At 37.7% G+C, this 18,764-nt stretch overlaps 2 protein-coding genes across 6 annotated transcripts in view; one reads left to right on the forward strand and one right to left on the reverse strand.

Annotated features, from left to right (window-relative positions):
- The first annotated feature begins 109 nt into the window (after window positions 1-109).
- On the forward strand, window positions 110-6,140 carry LOC109107037 (geminin-like). Its single transcript, XM_042776844.1, has 7 exons — window positions 110-202; window positions 976-1,037; window positions 4,159-4,260; window positions 4,351-4,507; window positions 4,688-4,770; window positions 5,015-5,125; window positions 5,685-6,140. The coding sequence occupies exons 2-7, from the start codon at window positions 984-986 to the stop codon at window positions 5,895-5,897; spliced, it is 720 nt and encodes a 239-aa protein (XP_042632778.1). The 5' UTR covers window positions 110-202; window positions 976-983; the 3' UTR covers window positions 5,898-6,140.
- Window positions 6,141-7,925: 1,785 nt separating this feature from the next.
- LOC109107039 (rho family-interacting cell polarization regulator 2-like) overlaps window positions 7,926-18,764 on the reverse strand; it is a 59,390-nt gene continuing 48,551 nt past the window's right edge. For 4 of the 5 annotated variants that reach the window (XM_042776847.1, XM_042776850.1, XM_042776846.1 and 1 more), the window contains exons 9-22: window positions 18,704-18,747; window positions 18,217-18,342; window positions 17,775-17,923; window positions 16,977-17,106; window positions 13,884-14,522; window positions 13,474-13,646; window positions 13,186-13,351; window positions 12,872-13,004; window positions 11,734-11,889; window positions 11,469-11,657; window positions 11,179-11,381; window positions 10,413-10,490; window positions 10,231-10,321; window positions 7,926-10,032 (exon numbers count right to left, since the gene is read on the reverse strand). In XM_042776847.1, the coding sequence (XP_042632781.1) occupies window positions 9,932-10,032; window positions 10,231-10,321; window positions 10,413-10,490; window positions 11,179-11,381; window positions 11,469-11,657; window positions 11,734-11,889; window positions 12,872-13,004; window positions 13,186-13,351; window positions 13,474-13,646; window positions 13,884-14,522; window positions 16,977-17,106; window positions 17,775-17,923; window positions 18,217-18,342; window positions 18,704-18,747 (2,378 nt within the window). In that variant the 3' untranslated portion in view covers window positions 7,926-9,931. The remainder of the gene's footprint in view (window positions 10,033-10,230; window positions 10,322-10,412; window positions 10,491-11,178; window positions 11,382-11,468; window positions 11,658-11,733; window positions 11,890-12,871; window positions 13,005-13,185; window positions 13,352-13,473; window positions 13,647-13,883; window positions 14,523-16,976; window positions 17,107-17,774; window positions 17,924-18,216; window positions 18,343-18,703; window positions 18,748-18,764) is intronic. The other variant, XM_042776848.1, reaches the window with a different exon arrangement.

Raw genomic sequence — 18,764 nt, forward strand, 5'->3', positions numbered from 1 at the left:
ATAGAAATTATAATCTAGTGAAATTAAATATCCCTTGGACGTAGCCATAGCCCATGAGTGATTGGGACGCAGCTTGTGTTTCTATCCGCGCGAATTCCGGAGTCACGTGACGGTACAAAGGCAGTACTTAAGCCAGTGGCGCGCTCTTCACGCCCGAGCGGTTGTGCTGCAGTGAGTCGTGTGTGTTTATCAAACAAATTCTGTGAGTGGTATTCTATTTTATTTATTTTTTGTTTTGTTTGTGTGGTTTGTTTTGGGTTATGTTTAGGTGAGTTATTTGAGGCTTTCTATTGATTTGTAAGAGATGCCCATGTGTTTTTAAATGTACAGTCTGTATAAGTGTGGACACAAACAGAGGCCTACACCGCTTTTGATCTGGGTTGGTGATTTTCATAATATAAGTATGAAGTTTATGTGTTGAAGTTATATAGACTGCGAATGGATGATGTTAATTAATAGTTCTGTTTAAAACGTTTTGGTTGTCAATTCATTATCACTTGAACTACATAATTTGTAAGACTTGGTCATTTTACTTTACTGTGTGAAGTTTCAGCTGCTGTGTAACCTGCTGTAAAATGTCTAATCTAAAATGTCTTGGTAATCTATTTGATGCAGTCACATATCTTCTTACTTTTAATCTTATCGGAATGCAAACTATGTTTCTTTTAATTTTTGTGCTGTGCTGAAAGTCTACAGCATAGTTTTGTGTCTCCATGTAGAGCGCTATTAAACCTGTGCTGTATCTAATATTTGCTAATGTAGCATCATGAGAACTTTAAAAGCATTTATTTGTAGACTGGAAGTCTATAGGCGCATGGGGAACATCCCTGTATAGTACAAACTAAAACAAGTGAAGTGAGTTTGTTTTAGTCCAGAAGAGGATAACATTTAACTAGGATTTAAGAAAAATAAGTTCTCTCCAACTCAGAATGACCGTTAAACTGAAATTCACAGAGTTCCTGAACTGTTTTCTAGGTGAAAACATGAGCTCCATCAGAAGACCCAAGCATGCAGAGAATCCCTCTGAAAACATCAAGGTGTGTGAGAATGCTTTACCCGATGGAGCTTATAATATGACACAACAAACTGAATTTGTATTGTGTAAATCTGAGTTATTGACAAGTCGTCCCCTTGGAATTAAGGTTCTATCTGGCATTTGTCAAAATTGAGTTATTCACATTCTTATTGTGTCAACGTATTTACATTATGTGATATATTTTTTAATGTTGTGTACATAATGGGACTTTTTGTTTGAAAAACAATAAGGTTCTATCTACACAGTCGAATGGAACACACAAACTTTGAAGCTCAATATCTCAAAACTGCTCAGAATGCAGATAGAAACTTATAATTCCAAGGGGACGACTTGTCATTTAACAAAACTGAATATTATGTGGCATTTAAAGGGGTACTCCATCCCAAAATGAAAATTGTCATTCACTGAATAAATGAATAAATAAATTCAAGCTAAAATGTGAAAAATAGAAAAAAATAATAAAAAATATGAATAAATAAGTTTATTTTTGAAAGTCTAACAGAAGCTAAAACGGCTGAATTCATAACGAGAAACGTGAAAAATAGAAAAAAATAATAAAAAATATGAATAAATAAATAAATAAAGTTTATTTTTGAAAGTCTAACAGAAGCTAAAAAATAGAAAAAAACGTTTGAAATTAACTGAATATGTTTATGCCAGAGTTTTATAGACTTGTATTTTAAAACGGTATGTTTTGTTTTTCTGATCTGAAATCTTTGACTGCAAATATCCAGTTTTTAAAAATACAGCTTCAAGTTTTCAAGATGAAGAGGAAATTCGGAAAATCTAATTCAATATTCAGAAATTCAGTATGCAGAAACTGCATAGATCATGACAAGTGTGCAGCAGTGGGCTGTGCTTAATTTGAATACAAGAACAGTTTAAAATGGTGTAGAAAAGTGCAAGGTTTCTAAAAAAAAAAATTAATGAATGGAGCATAATATATAGGCTACAACCAGGTTTAATCTGGCCTCAGAGGAACATAACCAGGGTTGCCTGATATAAAGAGACATAATCCCTGAAACAGAGCTTCCCCCTTGTGCAATATGGAAATGTCTGTTAAGTATTGCCGCGTTTCCACCGAAATTACCCAGAACAATTGTACCAGGAACTTTTTGTCGCAGGAATTTTATTATTTTTTTATTTTTTTCCCCTGACCTGTTACTTTCTGCGTTTCCACCGCGGTCTGAAGTACCGTGAAGATTAGGCAAATAGTCTGGTGACGTAGGTCTGGGCACGTTTCTCAATACAAAGTACTCAAATTTCGGACTTGCATCCTCGGTAGTTTGGACTTTGCAAGTTCGACTCGGGAGTGTGATCTCCCGCTGGACAAAACGACGCAAGTCCGGTAATCCTGCAAACAGCAGCGTACTTGATAACATCAGTCAGCTCGCCTTGGCTACTGCAATTTTCCTCACTGTATATTTACAGTAAGACGAAATGTATCAAACACCACTGCCTCTTTTCGTTTTCATTTATATTAATAGCCACAGAAATGTAAATCAGGGAAATATTTGTGTATATAGCCTACATTACAGTTAAGTGAAATATTTCAAACAGTATTGCCTCTTTATTTTCCTTTTAACATATTAATAGATTAATTGACTAAAGACCAAATATTACCTGTTAAATTTACCCAAAACAAATCACTTTGTTTAACCACTAAAGAGACATCAGAGCCATCGGCAAATGTCAGAAGGACTAGCCGACTTTAGACTTCTCTCGGCGGATACATGAGCACTGATCGTCTCCGAAATCAGCGAAACACATTTTTAAATAGACGCTGTCTTTATAAATAAACCACAGATTTGAGTTTTAAACAACTGCATTCTCACCTGAAAATCTTTTTAAAAACTACATTTCATGACACAATAACAGTAATATTTTGAAAATGATCAGAATAAATGGTGGGTAATCAAAAAGCTGCGTGAACTCAACCAATCAGCATGCTCAGCACCCAAGTCCCGCCCCCGAAAGTTCCAGACCTTTGGGAAAAAGTACTACCTCGCGAGCAGGGACTTTCTGAGGGGTGGTGTGTGTGTTTTTTTTTTTTTTTTTTTTTTTAAACCTGGAGCTTTACTTGGATCCTGGTTCCTGCGGAGGAAACACCCTGGGATCTTGGCTGGGATCGTGTTGTAGTGAAACTGCAACTTGGATCTTCAACCTGTTGGCCATCTTTGAAGTCCATTATATAGAGAAGTCCTGGAATGTTTTCCTCAAACCTTAATTTCTGTGAGACTGAAGACAAAGACATTAACATCTTGGATGACTTGTGGGAGTGAGTAAATTATCGGTGTTTTTGTTCTGGAGGTGAACTAAGCCTTTAATTTAATCACTAATATACTGGTGACTGCTGACCCAGTGTCGTCTTGTGACTGAATTAGGGAGAATTTCAAAGAATTTTGCAACATTCCCATAAACTGATTAATGTCCCATTTAAAAGCTAGTCGTTAGTGATTTTTGTGGCTATGTAATGGTGACCCCTAGTCTTTCGTATGCTTGGATTACTTTGTCAGGTATTGTCAAAAAGGGAAAGAATGATGTCAGCACATTGCAACGTGTTAGTAACTTGATCAGATTTCTCATTTAGGACAAACTGAACTCAGACCTTGCTCTGTTTTTAAATTAATCATTGCCAATGTGTTAAAATCCAGTGACTGTGCATCTGTCTGCCACCGTATTGTTAAAGTGAAAACATTAACCAACTCCAAACTTGCAGTTGGTCATAAAGAGACTTCTGTGGTGAGTTCCCACGGTAATTACAGGTTAAAGAATGTTTCAGGAAGATAATAATGCAAGCTGTCCAATAGCTGCTCGTGGGAACTAGAGGTGTTTTCAGCATGCAGCTGATGTGTGGCCTGCCCCTTTCCCACGCTTGTTGATATCCAGAGTTACTCGGATACCTTGCTTGTTGTCATCTTGTACTGACAGCTTAACGGGTGTAAGAGAAGAAGAATGACTGAGGCAGGTGAATGGAGCCTGTTACTGTGTGCTTGTGTAGAGCCGCGTAACTTTCATTCTGAATGAATATATATTTTTTTTTTTTTTTTATTTAAATTTTTTTTTTTATTACTGATGATACTTGAAGACCTGAGATTAAGTCTTTTCTTTCTTTTTCTCAGAAATTCCTTTTAGCACCAACCTCTGGAGCAGGATCAGGGAGGAGGATGCTGCAGGTCCTTCAGCCGTCTGCTGTCAATAAGAAACTTGGTCGTATCTTTGAGGTACGTGGTGGTGATTGCTATTTTGGATGTTATGAAGTTTAAACCCTTCAGTTGGAGGGATGGTGTTAAAGATGATCTCACCCCGTTTAGAATGGCAAAGCGGTTCCTAAAAGGAAGATGTGGAGCGCTGAGCATGTTAAGGGCTCAAAGAGGGTCAAAGCAGAGGTGGCTGTAAAATCCCCAAGTCCAGAAAATGAAAACCAACCTGAGGGGGTCACGCAAGAGGCCTTTGAGCTCATGATCAAAGGTAAATGATCCCCTGTCCAAGTCAGAAGTTGATTGGATTATTTACATTCATGCCAAAGCTGTACCTGTTAATGCTTCCATGCAGTTAAATTGACAATTTTTGCAAACTAATGGTGATGGATGGTTCCTGTAACTTTATATTGAATGTGTGTATTTTATTTTTTTCCTTCTCGCTCTTCAGAAACTCCTGGGTCCTCCTACTGGAAGGAGGTGGCAGAAGAGAGGCGGAAAGCCCTGTTCAGTGTTCTCCAAGAGAATGAAAAGGTGAGTTAATCAATAGGTGATTTGCTAATTATTGGCCATCCTACTCCACTTCTCTCTATAGGGCTGATGAATCAGTTGTTCTGTGTTTGATTTGATTTATAGGTGGCTTTTTTTTCTGCTTTAAATCTTATAGGAATAAGCTTTTTTTTGTTTCTTTGTTTTTTTTCACCACACCTCTAATCAAACAATGAAGGAAGAGCACAGTGAGTCAGTGTTCACTTGTTTAACTTTGTTTCAAAACTAGTTGCACAAAGACATTGAAGCCAAAGATGAACAGATTGCTCAGCTGAAGAGTGAAAATGAGGAGTTACAGGAGCTGGCGCAGCATGTACAACACATGGCTGACATGATTGAAGTAAGTGCTTTTTTCTGTATTAATGCACTTGTAAAGTCTGACATCAGTTTCTGAGTCCAAATGTTTTAAGATGCCAAAAGAAGAGACCGCAAATATACACTGTAGTACCACTGAAAAATCATGATTCGATACCAAAATATTGGTACGTTTATATGAAAACCATGCATTTAAAAATGGAAGAGGGTTTGGTGTGGGTTTTTATATTTTTATTTGTATTATTTATTTATTTTTATTTATTTATTTATTTATTTATTAATTTATCTACATTCACATGGTTCTCCAGAAACTACTAAAAATGCCGTATTATGCATGCAAGGCCAATATTTGATGACGTAACTTTATAAAGAGACACTTACCACCTCCACACATGCCTATAGATTGAACAATGTACTTGACATTTTCAGGAATTCTTTTTTTTTTTTTTTTTTTTTTTTTTTTAATAGACTAGCAGTATTGTTGGATAGTGAGTGTAACCACCATTAGGGTTGGACTAGAGATTAAAATAACCTGCCTCAATTTCCATAGTTATTTCTCTAACAGTCTCTTTCACTTCTCTCAGAGATTAACTGGTAAAAGTCCAGACAGTCTAGAGGAGCTGCGTGAGATAGCTTTTGATGCTGAAGATGAGGAAGAACATGAAGAGGAAGATGAGGAACAACACAGAGATGAGAGTGAAGCTGATGAGAGCCAGGACTGTGTTGAACTGAGCACAGAACAGTCACATGACCATGATGTGCCACATAAGGATGACTCCACAGCAAATGAAAGCTGAAATGATGCATCCTGAAAAATGCTAAACTGGAAAAAAAAAAAAAATGACAGTCCAGTTGTTTGGTTTTTATTCGAACGTTTATATTTGACTTTGTGAACCAATATGCACCTTTTTGTTTTAATACTTTTACTCTTGCTGTAAATTAGCTTTTATTTTCAGTACCTGTAGTTAATGTGGATGTTCACTGCTAGTGTACATATGTAAAATTTAATGCATACAATGGAAATAAACTCATATTTTGTACACATGCTTTTTAATTGTTTACCTAACATGACCACTCTTGGTGTAAGAGTAGCCTTTCAGCTCATCTTCCTCAAAGCATCTTTCTTCAAGCTCTGCTGAAATCCTAAAACCCTGAGAAGCTCCTGAGCGTAGTTTAAAGGCCATCCGTGCCAGTCCAGACTCGCCAGTTTCTCCAGACTGGACTGCGGGGCCTTGGTGTCCTTGAGGTGGCAGATGATGGGGATGTTGTCGTGGCAGCAGAGGATGAGTAGATGGCAGCTCCAGTGTGTGATGTAAAGGAGAGTTTGCTGATTTGAAGATACAAACTCCAGCAGGGTGTCGGGAGCCCAAGTGCTTGTGCCTTGTCTTGGTTTGTGATGTGGATGTAGCAGATCGCACCGAGGCCTTTAGGACTTAGGGGGGTTTGGTGATTTTGAGTTGTATCCGAGGCCTTTAGGACTGCAGGAGCTCCACCATGCTTGTCATGTTCTCATCTGCTGCATGTTTATAACCACCTAAAAGTTTCAATAATTAGTAGGGTTTGTAGCTATAAGCCTTTGCTGTTTCCCTTGACATTGACTGTTTTAGCTCTATTCCGTTACTGATAATGGTTCCAGACAAGGTCACCGTATAACTGTTGTGCTTCTGAGCATCACGGTTTCATTACAAAATCTGTGTTTTAGAATGACTCCATCATAAAGACATTCACTGCCTCCAAATATGCATACCCTATGTGCCAGAGAAACAAAAAGAGTACTGAGCTGGAGAAGTGGATTTACATATCCTCCTGGGACCCAGGAATAGACGTGTCCTTTACATTGTTTTAATAAATTTCCCTGAGGCCTTACATGCCACACTTTTGTCATGTAAAGAGCACGTTGGCCTCCTTGGTCTTTAAAAATGACTGGTACTGACAGAATGATCAAATTTAGCACTCTTAGGGAAATTATAATATTTTGTAATTATTTTAATCTGACTAATGTTCAAATTGTAAATAAACGTTAAATATTATGGGGTTTAAAATCAGAAAATGCGACCGTTACCAAACGGCATAATTTTTCATGCATGTCTTTTGTAGAGGACACCAGGACAAACAGGTTAAATAGGCATTTTTGGGGTCAGTTGGTAAAGAAATTATAGATCAATATTACATTAATATGCAAATTAGATGCAATGTATAGATACATTGTATAGAATGGGAAGGCAACTTATGGACGTCTTAACGCGCATTTTGCATAAAGTAAAATAATGTATCAGATCATTCATAACATAGTTGAGAATCATTTTTGTACAAAGTTTGGTTAAAATAGCTTGCAAATTAGATGCAATGTATAGATACATTGTGTAGAATGGGAAGGCAACTTATGGACGTCTTAGCTTGAAAACCTAAAGGTTTATTATGGTTTTGAATTAAGAAATCTATATGTATGTATGTGTATGTATATGTATGTATATGTGTGTGTATATATGTGTGTATATATGTATGTATATATATATATTGTGATTTTTGTGTTTGTGTGTATGTATATATATATATTTGTATGTTTATGTTTATGTGTGTATATATGTATATATGTGTATATATATGTATGTATATGTATATATATATATGTATATCTAGTTCCCAGCATGCTTTGCCATGGACTGGATCATGAAACTGCTGGACTTATTTTGTTATACAGTAATGAGCAACAGCTGTTTTAATGTCAGTGCAGTAACCAGTCATCCTCTCATACTGTACATGGTGTAAAACATTGCAAACAACTGACCATGCACTACAACCATTAAAAACAGCACAATGCCATATCTGATAATTATGTAAAAATAAATTTTATTGCCACTTTCAGCAGAGGAAATACAGTAAACTCAGAAAAAGGAAATGAAACAGTGATGGAACATTAGCATTGTGACAGCAAGTGAGATCTGCTTTCATTCAAACAGTTGTAGCTAAAGCTATTGCAGCGGATAGCTGTGTCCTCAAGCCCTGGACACACAGTCACATGCTCACAAAACTATAACAACAGCTTTCCCATCAAGAAGGACATTAATTTACAGTTTAATGAGGTTTGAACAATAAATGCAGTTGAATTTCTCTGAGCTTATGTCTGAGATGAAGAAAAGGCAATAAATGTTAATTCAACCTCTGCACTTGATATCTCTGTGCAAAGAAAGAAATTCTCAAGGAGTGATCACCAATGCCCAGGGTCAAATACTGTAGCGGTGGTCATTAGACAAACTCATAACGCAAGGAACACAGCCTTTCACAGCCGGGACTGAATACAGAAAACAGCAAAAACAAAAGTATTATTTATTAATATCTGTTATAGATCATTCTGATAAATAGAAACCACAAAACAGCCTTAAATATATTGACTTCTGTATCATTATGGCTTTAGGAGTTTGTGCGGTAAATGCCAAATAATATGTTAAACAAGTTAAGAAACAATCTTACCAGAACATTTCAGTTGTGCTTGTGAGGCATATACTTCAGTAACCTTTCTGTACTCGGTACATTCCTCGAAATGTGCTCCTTTGATGAATTTAAGCCCCTGCTTTCGTACAATTCTCAATGTCATAGAAAATATTTGCAAAAATAGGTTGGGTGATCTACAAAACTGCATTTTAATTCCTGCCATAAGCATAAATTCACATTTGAGAGCTTTAAAGATCAGCACAGGGTGTGTAAACGTCACAAAGCGAGGCGTCTTCTCTGGTCATGTGCATTAGCATACTGAAAGGACGTTTAGGAAAGGTTCCCTTGAGCACAAATACTGTACAACTCCATGAACACAGCGTTTAAAGATGATACTGATCAATATAACATCTTTATATATGTAAAATGCCAACTATATATATATATATAAAATTTCATAGTGAATACTAGCCCCTCACTAATACCAAATCCTGACTCTACCTAATCATTTTGTGAACAGATATTTAGTGCATCGTTAAAACAATCTGTTCTCAGTATGTAAAAAAAGAGGGTCAAATCAGCATCTTACCATTTATAGTGACGAGAAGTGAAAAAATAAATAAACCAAGTGATATTACAGTCACATGACTCAGTAGTACAGTAACAATAGGCACAGAAGCGAGTTCAGATCACAGAGCAAATATACTCTAGTCTTCATTTACCTAGAAACCAAAAATTCACAGTAATACATCACGCTTCTCTGAGTGTAAAAGTGCATTTTCAGATACTCTGACGGGCTCCAAACAGCGCTTGTTGTAAGATCCCATGTGCTCAGGCATTAGTACCGTGTTAATGCAATTGTCCACTACAGGCTCTGTCCATGGAAATGTGTTCTCCTGACCAGTGAAGGCAAGCCAGCGATGTATAAGTCAGCAGTTCACCGTCCACGCCGGGATTTCAGTAGTCCATATGTCCAGCTGGGTTCGCACAGCACACTTCAAATCTTTCCTTTCACAGAGGTTACAGAAATCTCACTCTGTTCAGGTCAAAAAACTCAAGCGGGAGCATTACAACAGTCCCTTATAATCCCTGAAATGGAACGGCACATACAGAGGAAAATAAAAAACCCCAGGACAAAATTATTATTCTGTGCTATTTACATGCCTCCAACAGTGCAACTGCAATCTGCAAATAACTAACTTTCAATATTAATGCCGTTATTGTTCAATCAGCAACAATGACTCGTGACGACTGTGACACCAGTAGTATAAATGCAAACATCCTGCAGAAAAGGAGACTCTGTGCTGAAGGTCTCGAGATACTTTTCCCCTTGTTAGCAGGTGGTGTGTATTTCACGTCTGAAGTGTGCAGGGTCGCGGGGGAATGACGAGTCGTTTTTCTAAAATGAAGTGGTAACAGTGTTCCCGCGGCGAGTCCCCAGCCGCACTATCTCCCTCGGTACTGTGTCCAACTGCTCGTATGCCAGCCGCCCGTCTTCACCTGAGAACACAAACACACAAACATGCTCTGTAAGACACAGGAAGGCCGGAGTTGTAGTATTTAGGGGATGTTTACAAGCATTGAGATCATGTGTAATTTACACAGCATTCAAATTTTTAAGAGCTTTTTTTTTAAGAGCACATAAACTATAGGCATCACTCATGCAGAGGATATCATTCGTGTGACTGGATCTTTTACCGAAAGTGAGGAGGGTTTCTATGGCAATATGACGGAGATCTTCATCGGCTGAGTCACACAGTAACACCACAGCATCAATGCTCTCCACAGCCTGAAAATAACACGAGACAGAGAGGCTTAATGAAAAGTCTTGTAAGCAAACACAGATATGATTTAATCTTCAGTTTAAGTGTCAAACCGACCTGCAGGCAGCTCAGAGCGGCACATGCGGCTCTTGATCTGTCTGCTTCTGATAAGGCTTGTGTGTAACAATCAACAGCCTGTTGAAGACAAACACACACAGACAAGATTAACTACTTGCTCACCTCCTGGTGTCCTCAAACAGATGTACATCTATTTATGCATGTTGCTATGATTGCACATTTAATTGATCAATATTCATATTTCTATGGTTTCTTATTTCTTCATTTATATTATTTATTAGTTTATTATTTGTATCTGATTATGTAGTTATAAGATATGCATCATAGTGTTTCACTGTTTCCATCATAGTTTTTATGCATTTTGGATTTTTGTATTTGCATCTTAGAATTTCTATTCACCATTTCTATGCAATAATTGCATTAAAATACTATACCAAGTCTGGGGTCATTATGGTTTTTTATTTAACAAGGATGAATTAAATTGATAAAAAGACAGTACAGACATTTATAATGCTACCAAAAGTTTCTATTTCAAATAAAATGCTCTTCTTCTGAATTTTCTATTCATCAATCCCGAATCCTGATTAAAAAAAAATATATTTAAAGGGATACTCCACCCAATTTGGGGTGGAGTATACCTTTAAATTCATGATTTTACCAAAAATATTAAGTTTTCAACATTGCCTAAACAGCATATTAGAATGATTTCTATTTCTATTTCTATTTAAACCCAGCTATAGACCAATCCATTAATCAGCTCCACCATAGACAAGCATGGGCTGTACGAGCTGGGTAAAAGACTGACCTTTGACCTGAAGGGCTTGTGTGAGGCAGCAGAGGAGAGGAAGGCTATAGCGGCCTTCATCACGTCAGGATCATCAGAGGTCAGCAGCGCTGCCACGGCCCACAAGGTTTGAGGACGGGGCTGCAGACACATGACGGACACTTTCTGCAGTTCCTTCACACAGCGTTCTGTATCCCCACAGCCCAGGGCTTCTTCAAGCATGACTGGTTTGGACACAAAAAAGACATATTACACTATGCTAATAATCTATAAAGCTTTAAACTCATTATTCGTTATTATCGTTATTATACATAAAATCGTCTTGCCCTCTTTGGCTAAATCCAGCAGGTATTGCTCCATGTCCGTGATATCGTGTTCAATAGTGTAGTGGTGAAACTGAAACACGGTGACGACATCCTGTGCCAGAGATGACGGTGATGCACACAAGGATGAGGCCTGCTCTCTCCTGTCCATCATCTCATTCACCACCATCCTGATCACTGGACACAAACGCTAGTGTTACATTCACTGCTGATGTTTCCCCCTGCAGATTAATAATGTTGTTATTGTCACTACCTGAGTCAGGAGAGTGAGGCAGAATCTGTTGCAGTGGTAAGGCAAAGCTGAGGTGCATGTGTTTCAGCACTCGGTCCAGTGTAGTATGGAACAGACCACCACTGCACTCGCACCACAGAGACATCAGCGCCGGACGCTCCACCAGCCCAGGCAGCACTGTTTAGAGAACCAAGAGAGGTTATTACACTTCAAACACAACTTTTCACAGCACCTTACGAATGAATTAAGAAATTTTACCGGTCATAAATATTTCTTAAATGGTATGAAATTTTATTTCACATTATAACTGCAGGTCAGTTTGTATTACAATTCCTTGGTTTCACAAAAAACTCAGAAGAGATTGTAATTTTGTTTCTCATATTTTCATTTGGTGGCTTAGTTTATGCAATACCACACATACATGTCATCACATATTTGAAAAAATGTTTTACTCTAAAAATTTTTTTGAAAATTATTATTAAATACTTTTTTATTACAGCATTATTACTATCTATATTGATTTTATAATTTAATAAAATATTGTTTAGCAAATAATAATAACAGTTAACATTATTATTATTATTATTATTATTATATTGTTTTGTTTTGTTTTTTAGCACAATATACTGTACGGTCTTTTCCCTGATAAGCTCATGCTAAAATTGACTGTAAATCTATATTTTAAAGCTGATTTATTTTATTTTTCTTATTTCCTGGGAGTGTTTGCAATCCTGAAAATAAATTTTCCATAGTTAGTTAAACATTTGTCTGTTTTTGTTTTAAAAAAATGTTACGACATTGAGTGTCAGATTATAATTTTTGCTTTTTCATTTAAAGTATGTAATATTATTGTGGCTAAAAAAAAAAAAACATTTCAATAACTTTCCAAACTGATTATTACTTGCACTTGGCGAGTGTTAGTTTTAGCCCCTGATTACTGCTATAATTATTAAATGCTATAATAATGTTCTAGCAGAAATATCTTTTGCACTAGTATACCCATTCTGTCAGAGCAAATATATAAACTTTAATAAAATAAATATTATTATTAAACAGCCAAAAATCTTTTAAAAAGCTTTGAAGTACATGTGAAAAGTCACCATAACATCATAATTTTTCCACAAGGACTAGTAAACATGAACACTTAAGATATACTCACCGTCAGGCACTAAAATGCAGCTGCCCGGTCTGTCAAAGTTTTTCTCACTGAGCTCCTCCAACAGAAGTGTTTGAATTGTTAGTTTGCGCAGGTTTGTCATGTACTGCGACTGGCTTCCTCCTGAGGTCAACAACTGCATCCCATACACAGAGAAACTTCAGCATTTTACATAAAAATAAAACACACAATCTGTTTATGTCGTAAATGTGCTGTCGACTGACCATGTTCGGTGTAACAAACAAATAAAAATCACACTAATGTGGAATCTGAGTAGGGGAAAATGAAGTTAAGTAAAGGCGGAAAAACAGAATCACCTGAATGAGACGATCGCAGTATTGTAGATGAACAATGATGGCCACGTCTAGGTTCTCATTTCCTGTGGTGAGAGGCAACGGGCTGCCGGCCACACTGTTCCCCACACCAGTGTCCTCCGTGAGGGCTTCACTCAGATGGCCTCTTGCTTCTGGATGTTGGCCTGATCTGTTGAACGTGCAAGACACACTGTCACCACCAGAGGGCGCTACATAATCACAACTACTGAGGCCATGTAGTCAAGTTCCTCGGAGAAACCTGATCACCGAAGGGTTTAATGTCCAACTCACCTGATTCTCTCTGACTCCATGTCAAAGAAGACAGCGCGTGAGAGGGCGGCAGCATCATCTCCTGTGTCATCATCATCAAAGTCAGAGGTGTTGAGGAAGTCGAAACTTTCCAGAGCACTCTCCACTGTCAAACTGAGGCTTGATGAACGGCTCCTATGGGCAGGTACCCGACACTGAGGAGAAACAACAACCTTCATTCAAGACTGAGATCAATAGAGGGTTTATAAGTGAGGATTTATAAAGAAAAATGTCAGAGGATTTCTATATAAGCCAATAGGAGACCAATTTTCCTTTGCTTGAAACAAAATTTGGTTCTCGCGAGACTAGCATATTCCCACCAGAGCTTACAGGTCTGCATCAAAATTTCAACAGTAACTCTTCTAAATGAAGACCAGAGAGAACTCATTCACCTTAAGCAGGTCTTCGAGTCTCATGACCTCCTGCTCCAAGTCCTGCAGCTCCCCACAGCGCTGGCTCAAGCTCTCCAGCCGCAGGAGCAGGGACTGAATGGCCTCCTCCAGGCTGCTCTCCTGGAAGGTCCTGCTGCTCTCTCCAGACCAGCTCACAGCGCCGGCCTCGGGCAGCATGTCTGAAGAGGTGAGCCTTCTCACCAGTTGCCTGGTCAGACTGCCTTCTTCCCCATCCAGCTCCACCGGCTTCAGCTCCAGGGCTTCGTCAGACACGTTGGGCTCCAAGAACACCACATCCTCAGGTCCCACCGCAGACAGCTGACTCTCGGAGCACAGCGAGAGGGCCGCCGAGCCTGTGCCGTGCCCCTGGGCCTCAGCCTGGTCCCACTCCAGGTCTGGATCGCTGGCACTGACACTTCCGCAGTCTTCCTCCACACACTCCTCCGCAACCGGCAGCTCCTCAGAGGCTGGAGCTGGTTCAGAGGGAGGGTCCGTCTCAGGGGGCGTGACGGTGATCTCGGGGTTTGACTGGATGGGGGCGGGGTTTGAGGTGGGTGTGTCAGAGAAGGTGAAGGACAGACGCTTGCATTCGGCCACACCGCAGCCTCCGTTCTCAAAGACGTCATCTGGTAAAGTGGACTGTGTGTTTGAAAGAGAAAGAAAATATGGTAAATATGGCTCCCTGATGTCATTTATTCTTATCAGCACTACTGTTTATATAGTTTTAGTGATCTAAAGATACAAACAATATTTTCTGTCCACATGTCCAGAACAAATAAGGACTTCCACTAAATGGTTTAACACAGGGATTCCCAAATGTTATTGATAGAAAATTAGATTAAATTGATAGAAAAGATGCATTCGATTGATCAAATATGACAGTAAAGACATTGTTACAAAAGATTTCAAATGCTGTTCTTTTAAACTTTCTGTTCATCAGAGAACCCTGATAAAAGCCAGCTCAACTGATGTTACTTGAGCCGCAAATCAGCGTATTAGAATGATTTCTGAAGGATCATGTGACACAGAAGACTGGAGTAATGATGCTGAAAATTCAGCTTTGATCACAGGAATAAATTACATTTTAAAATATATTCAAATAGAATTTTTTTTTTTTATCAAATTTAGTCTTAATGAGCATAAGACACTTCTTGCAAAAAAATTTGAACATTAGTGTATATTCTGTAATCAAATATTTAATCATGTTTATTTAAAAATTAAATGAAATAGCTTTTCATCAACTTAGGAACCCCCAGCAGTTCCTTCATTTGGGAAACCCTGGTTTAACAAATCCAAATGTTCTTTCCAGGAAGCTGTGGTGGGACATCCCACAGTCTATTCACTGACCATCAGATACATACTGCACATACAACTGGAAAGCAATTGTGAAAACTACAACAACCTTTGTTTAAAATAAACTTTTTGTGCACATGTGATTTATCAAAGTTAACGTGAGTGCCTTAAATATGTAACTTCACATGTCAGTAAGATGGTCTTTTTCATTGTAGGTAGGGGGTTCTTGGTCAGATTTTCATTTACTGTAATTGAACAAAAATTTCTATATGCTCCTGTGGATAAGATTAGTCGTTATTTTAAGTCCATCATCCTGGAAAAAAAATGTCAAAGCTAACCTCTCTCTCTCTCTCGCTCTTCTTTGTTAGGACTCCCATTAGGGGTTGCCACAGTGGAATTATCCACACAAAAGCTAACATGAACTAAAAGCCACAATTTTTATTTCATGGGGTCTTTAAACATCTAATATCATAGTTTGAATAAGTGTATGTATGAATATGAGTGAGAAAGAAACGTGTTTATTGTGTGAAAAATCAGAGTAAAAGCAGAAAACGCAAGCAAAGAAAAGAGCCACAGATGTTCACTCAGAAGGGCAGGGCACACAGTGACCTGACTCACGTAGACTTCCAGACTGGACCTTGAACGAGGTCTCAGTGCAGCCAGATCGCCAAAAGAGCGACTGCGCCTGAGTTTCTCTAGGAGCGTATCTCTGAGCCTGTGCAAGAATGAGAGACGCTGGCCCTCCCACCGCTGAGGACGCCACTTCTTTGTAATGGGTTTTGGTTATCTTTCACACAACAACCACGATGCACATGGTGCCACAGGGTGAATACAATTCATTAGACACAACAGCACAGACTAAACATGAACATTCGCACACAAGACGTAAGAACTTTTATATTCAAACAGAAATATATTCAGTATATTCATATAACCACAAAAAAATAAACACTGAACCCAGAACAGCTAGCCGGAATCAGTAGTGTTATATTTAATTAAGTATTCAGCTGTTGAAATGTGACAGTGTGATCTAACACCTGATTTCAAAACCTCAATATCCTGTATGATACTGTACAGTATGTACACACTAATGAAAAAACGTGCACTTTACTGTATTGAATGTGCACTTCAAATATGATAATTATACTTTTAAAAAACTGTAATTGCAGTAATATAATATTAATTAAATAAAAGGCCACTAAAGTCTATTTAAGGAGAGTTTACACTTTCATAACTGTTTCTTAACCCACTTAAGTATACTTTTAAAAAGTGCCCTCTGTAATAATGTTAAGTAAAAAGTTTTACTTTAAAAGTTGTTTTGATATTACATCTAAAGTTAGTAGTATTTTAAATGTTTTAAATAGCAAATGTATCATAGCAAATGTGTAATTACAAAAATATTTAAATACATACAAGTTTGTATTAAAATGACATCAAAGCATTTTATAGTTTACCATAAATGCTTATCAGTACATCAACAGCACACTTAAAAGATGACATGTTCTAATTATGAAATTTCATATAAAGATGCATTTAATATAAATGTTATCTATAATACTTTCTCATTTAATTTTAAACAACATGCAATTAAGTGCCTGAAAACATTTAGTTTACACTTAAGTATATTCTTTTATTTCTGTAATATGTACTCATTTTAAAATGATGCTAAAGTGCACTTCTTTTTCACAAGGCCTGGATTTAAGTGTGTAATGATGCAGTTGCGAATCAAGCTTGTGTGTTTAGCATGGTGATAGAAGCAGGACTTACAGAACTGAGAGGATATTTCAGAAGTGCACTCACAAAGAAAGACGTGTCCTGGAAAGTGGGCGTCTCGGGTGTGCCTTGGCTGTACACTGACACTCGTCTCTGAAGGGCGGTGGCTTTACTCACGTTTCCTGAGGACAGTGTCAGATCCTCCACGTCAAACGGACTGTAAAACAGACAGACATTCATTCATGTACAGTAATCTAACATCATACAAAAGTATTTAATGAAAGAAAACACAAAAATGATAGAAATTAAAAAACATGATTTATCGTATAAGCTACGGAAGAGGATTAGGACCAAGCAATAATAAAAAAAATAAAACCATCTCGAGATTAAAGTCGTTATAATGCGAGATTAAACTCATTAAATTAAATAAAAAAAAAATGTCTAAATAAAATGTTGAGAATTAAATATTACATTTTCTCTAAACACCACTTTTTTCTCGTAATTTAATGAGTTTATTCTCAATATTAAATTTTTTCGACTTTTTTCTCAAAATGTAACAAGTTTTTTTCGAAACACGACTTTATTCTCAAAATGTAATGAGTTTATTCTCAACATTTTATTTCAACATTTTTCTCGAAATGTAACTAGTTTAATCTCGTATTATAATGACTTTAATCTCAAAATGTTATTTTTTTTATTATTATTATTGCTTGGCCCCAATCCTCTTCCGTAATAAACCCCATTGACTGTTAGGCGGAAGTAATTCAGTGTGACTTCCATGACTGTCCTGAAGAGGGCAGTGTAGATCACCATTTTCAATTGCTGTGACTAAATTCACTGAAACGCCACACTTCTTATCTTGTTTTATTAGATAACGTCACTTACAACCAGGCGACCTCCAGGTTAAGTTTAATGGTTCCCAGGTCGTTGACGTCTACAGCTACCACCTGAGGCATAGCGGTGAACAGGTCCTTGGTTTCACAGATCACACTACCCACTAAGATGTGAGTGGCCAACCCCTTTAACTCTGTCACCTAGTAGAATAAAGGCAAGAATGGAGAAATGTCAATTCAGAAATGTTTAATTCAAGATAAATGCATAGCTTTCTTCATAAGAATATGTTTTTCTTGCATTCATCAAGGCTGTACCAAATATTGAAGATTGAGGGGATGAAATGTAACATTTTAGGAATCAATGTTGATCAATATATAGGGGACGTGTCTATTTGAATGTCTTTGGTGGTTACAGCCCAGTCTGCCATTGTCAGAATTAGTCACATTGTTACATTGGGTCTCTTTCATGGACGACTGTGTGGACTGAAGCCCACCTTGATGTTGATGAGATCTGTAATGAGGGGCATGAAGATCATCTCCTCTCCATCCCAACTCTGCTTGGAGTTCGTTTCGATCTTCCCCTTCAGTTTCCACCGCTGTCGGCCGTATCTCATGAAAATCTGCCAGAAAAAGAAAGAGAGAGGCAAAAAGGATTCGGAAAAAGCTGCCAATGCAAGTTCACATAATTGTAAATAGAGCAGTAAAGCAATGGGAGTTTTCAGTGTTTAGTTTTATACAGCCTTATAAAATCTAATTGGGTTTGGTGGGTGTATGTACTTGTGGATCAGAACAGAAAACGCTGCTAAGAGAGCGGTGATTGCGAATCAACTGGATGCACTTGGCAGAACAGCGGGCAACTAATATAAGCATTAGGTAATTTGATTGAGGACAGATGCATCTGGCTTTATTACAGAAGAAAAATGCATGAAACTCAGTGTGTTCTGAAAGCGTTGAATTTTTTTGTTTTTTCAAACAACTCACCTCATACTGATCGCCGGGACAAAGCCTGGCAAAACCAGCCAATCCTGAGAAAGAAGCAAAG

The sequence above is a fragment of the Cyprinus carpio genome, chromosome A19, assembly GCF_018340385.1.
Source record: "Cyprinus carpio isolate SPL01 chromosome A19, ASM1834038v1, whole genome shotgun sequence".
NCBI lineage: Eukaryota > Metazoa > Chordata > Actinopteri > Cypriniformes > Cyprinidae > Cyprinus > Cyprinus carpio.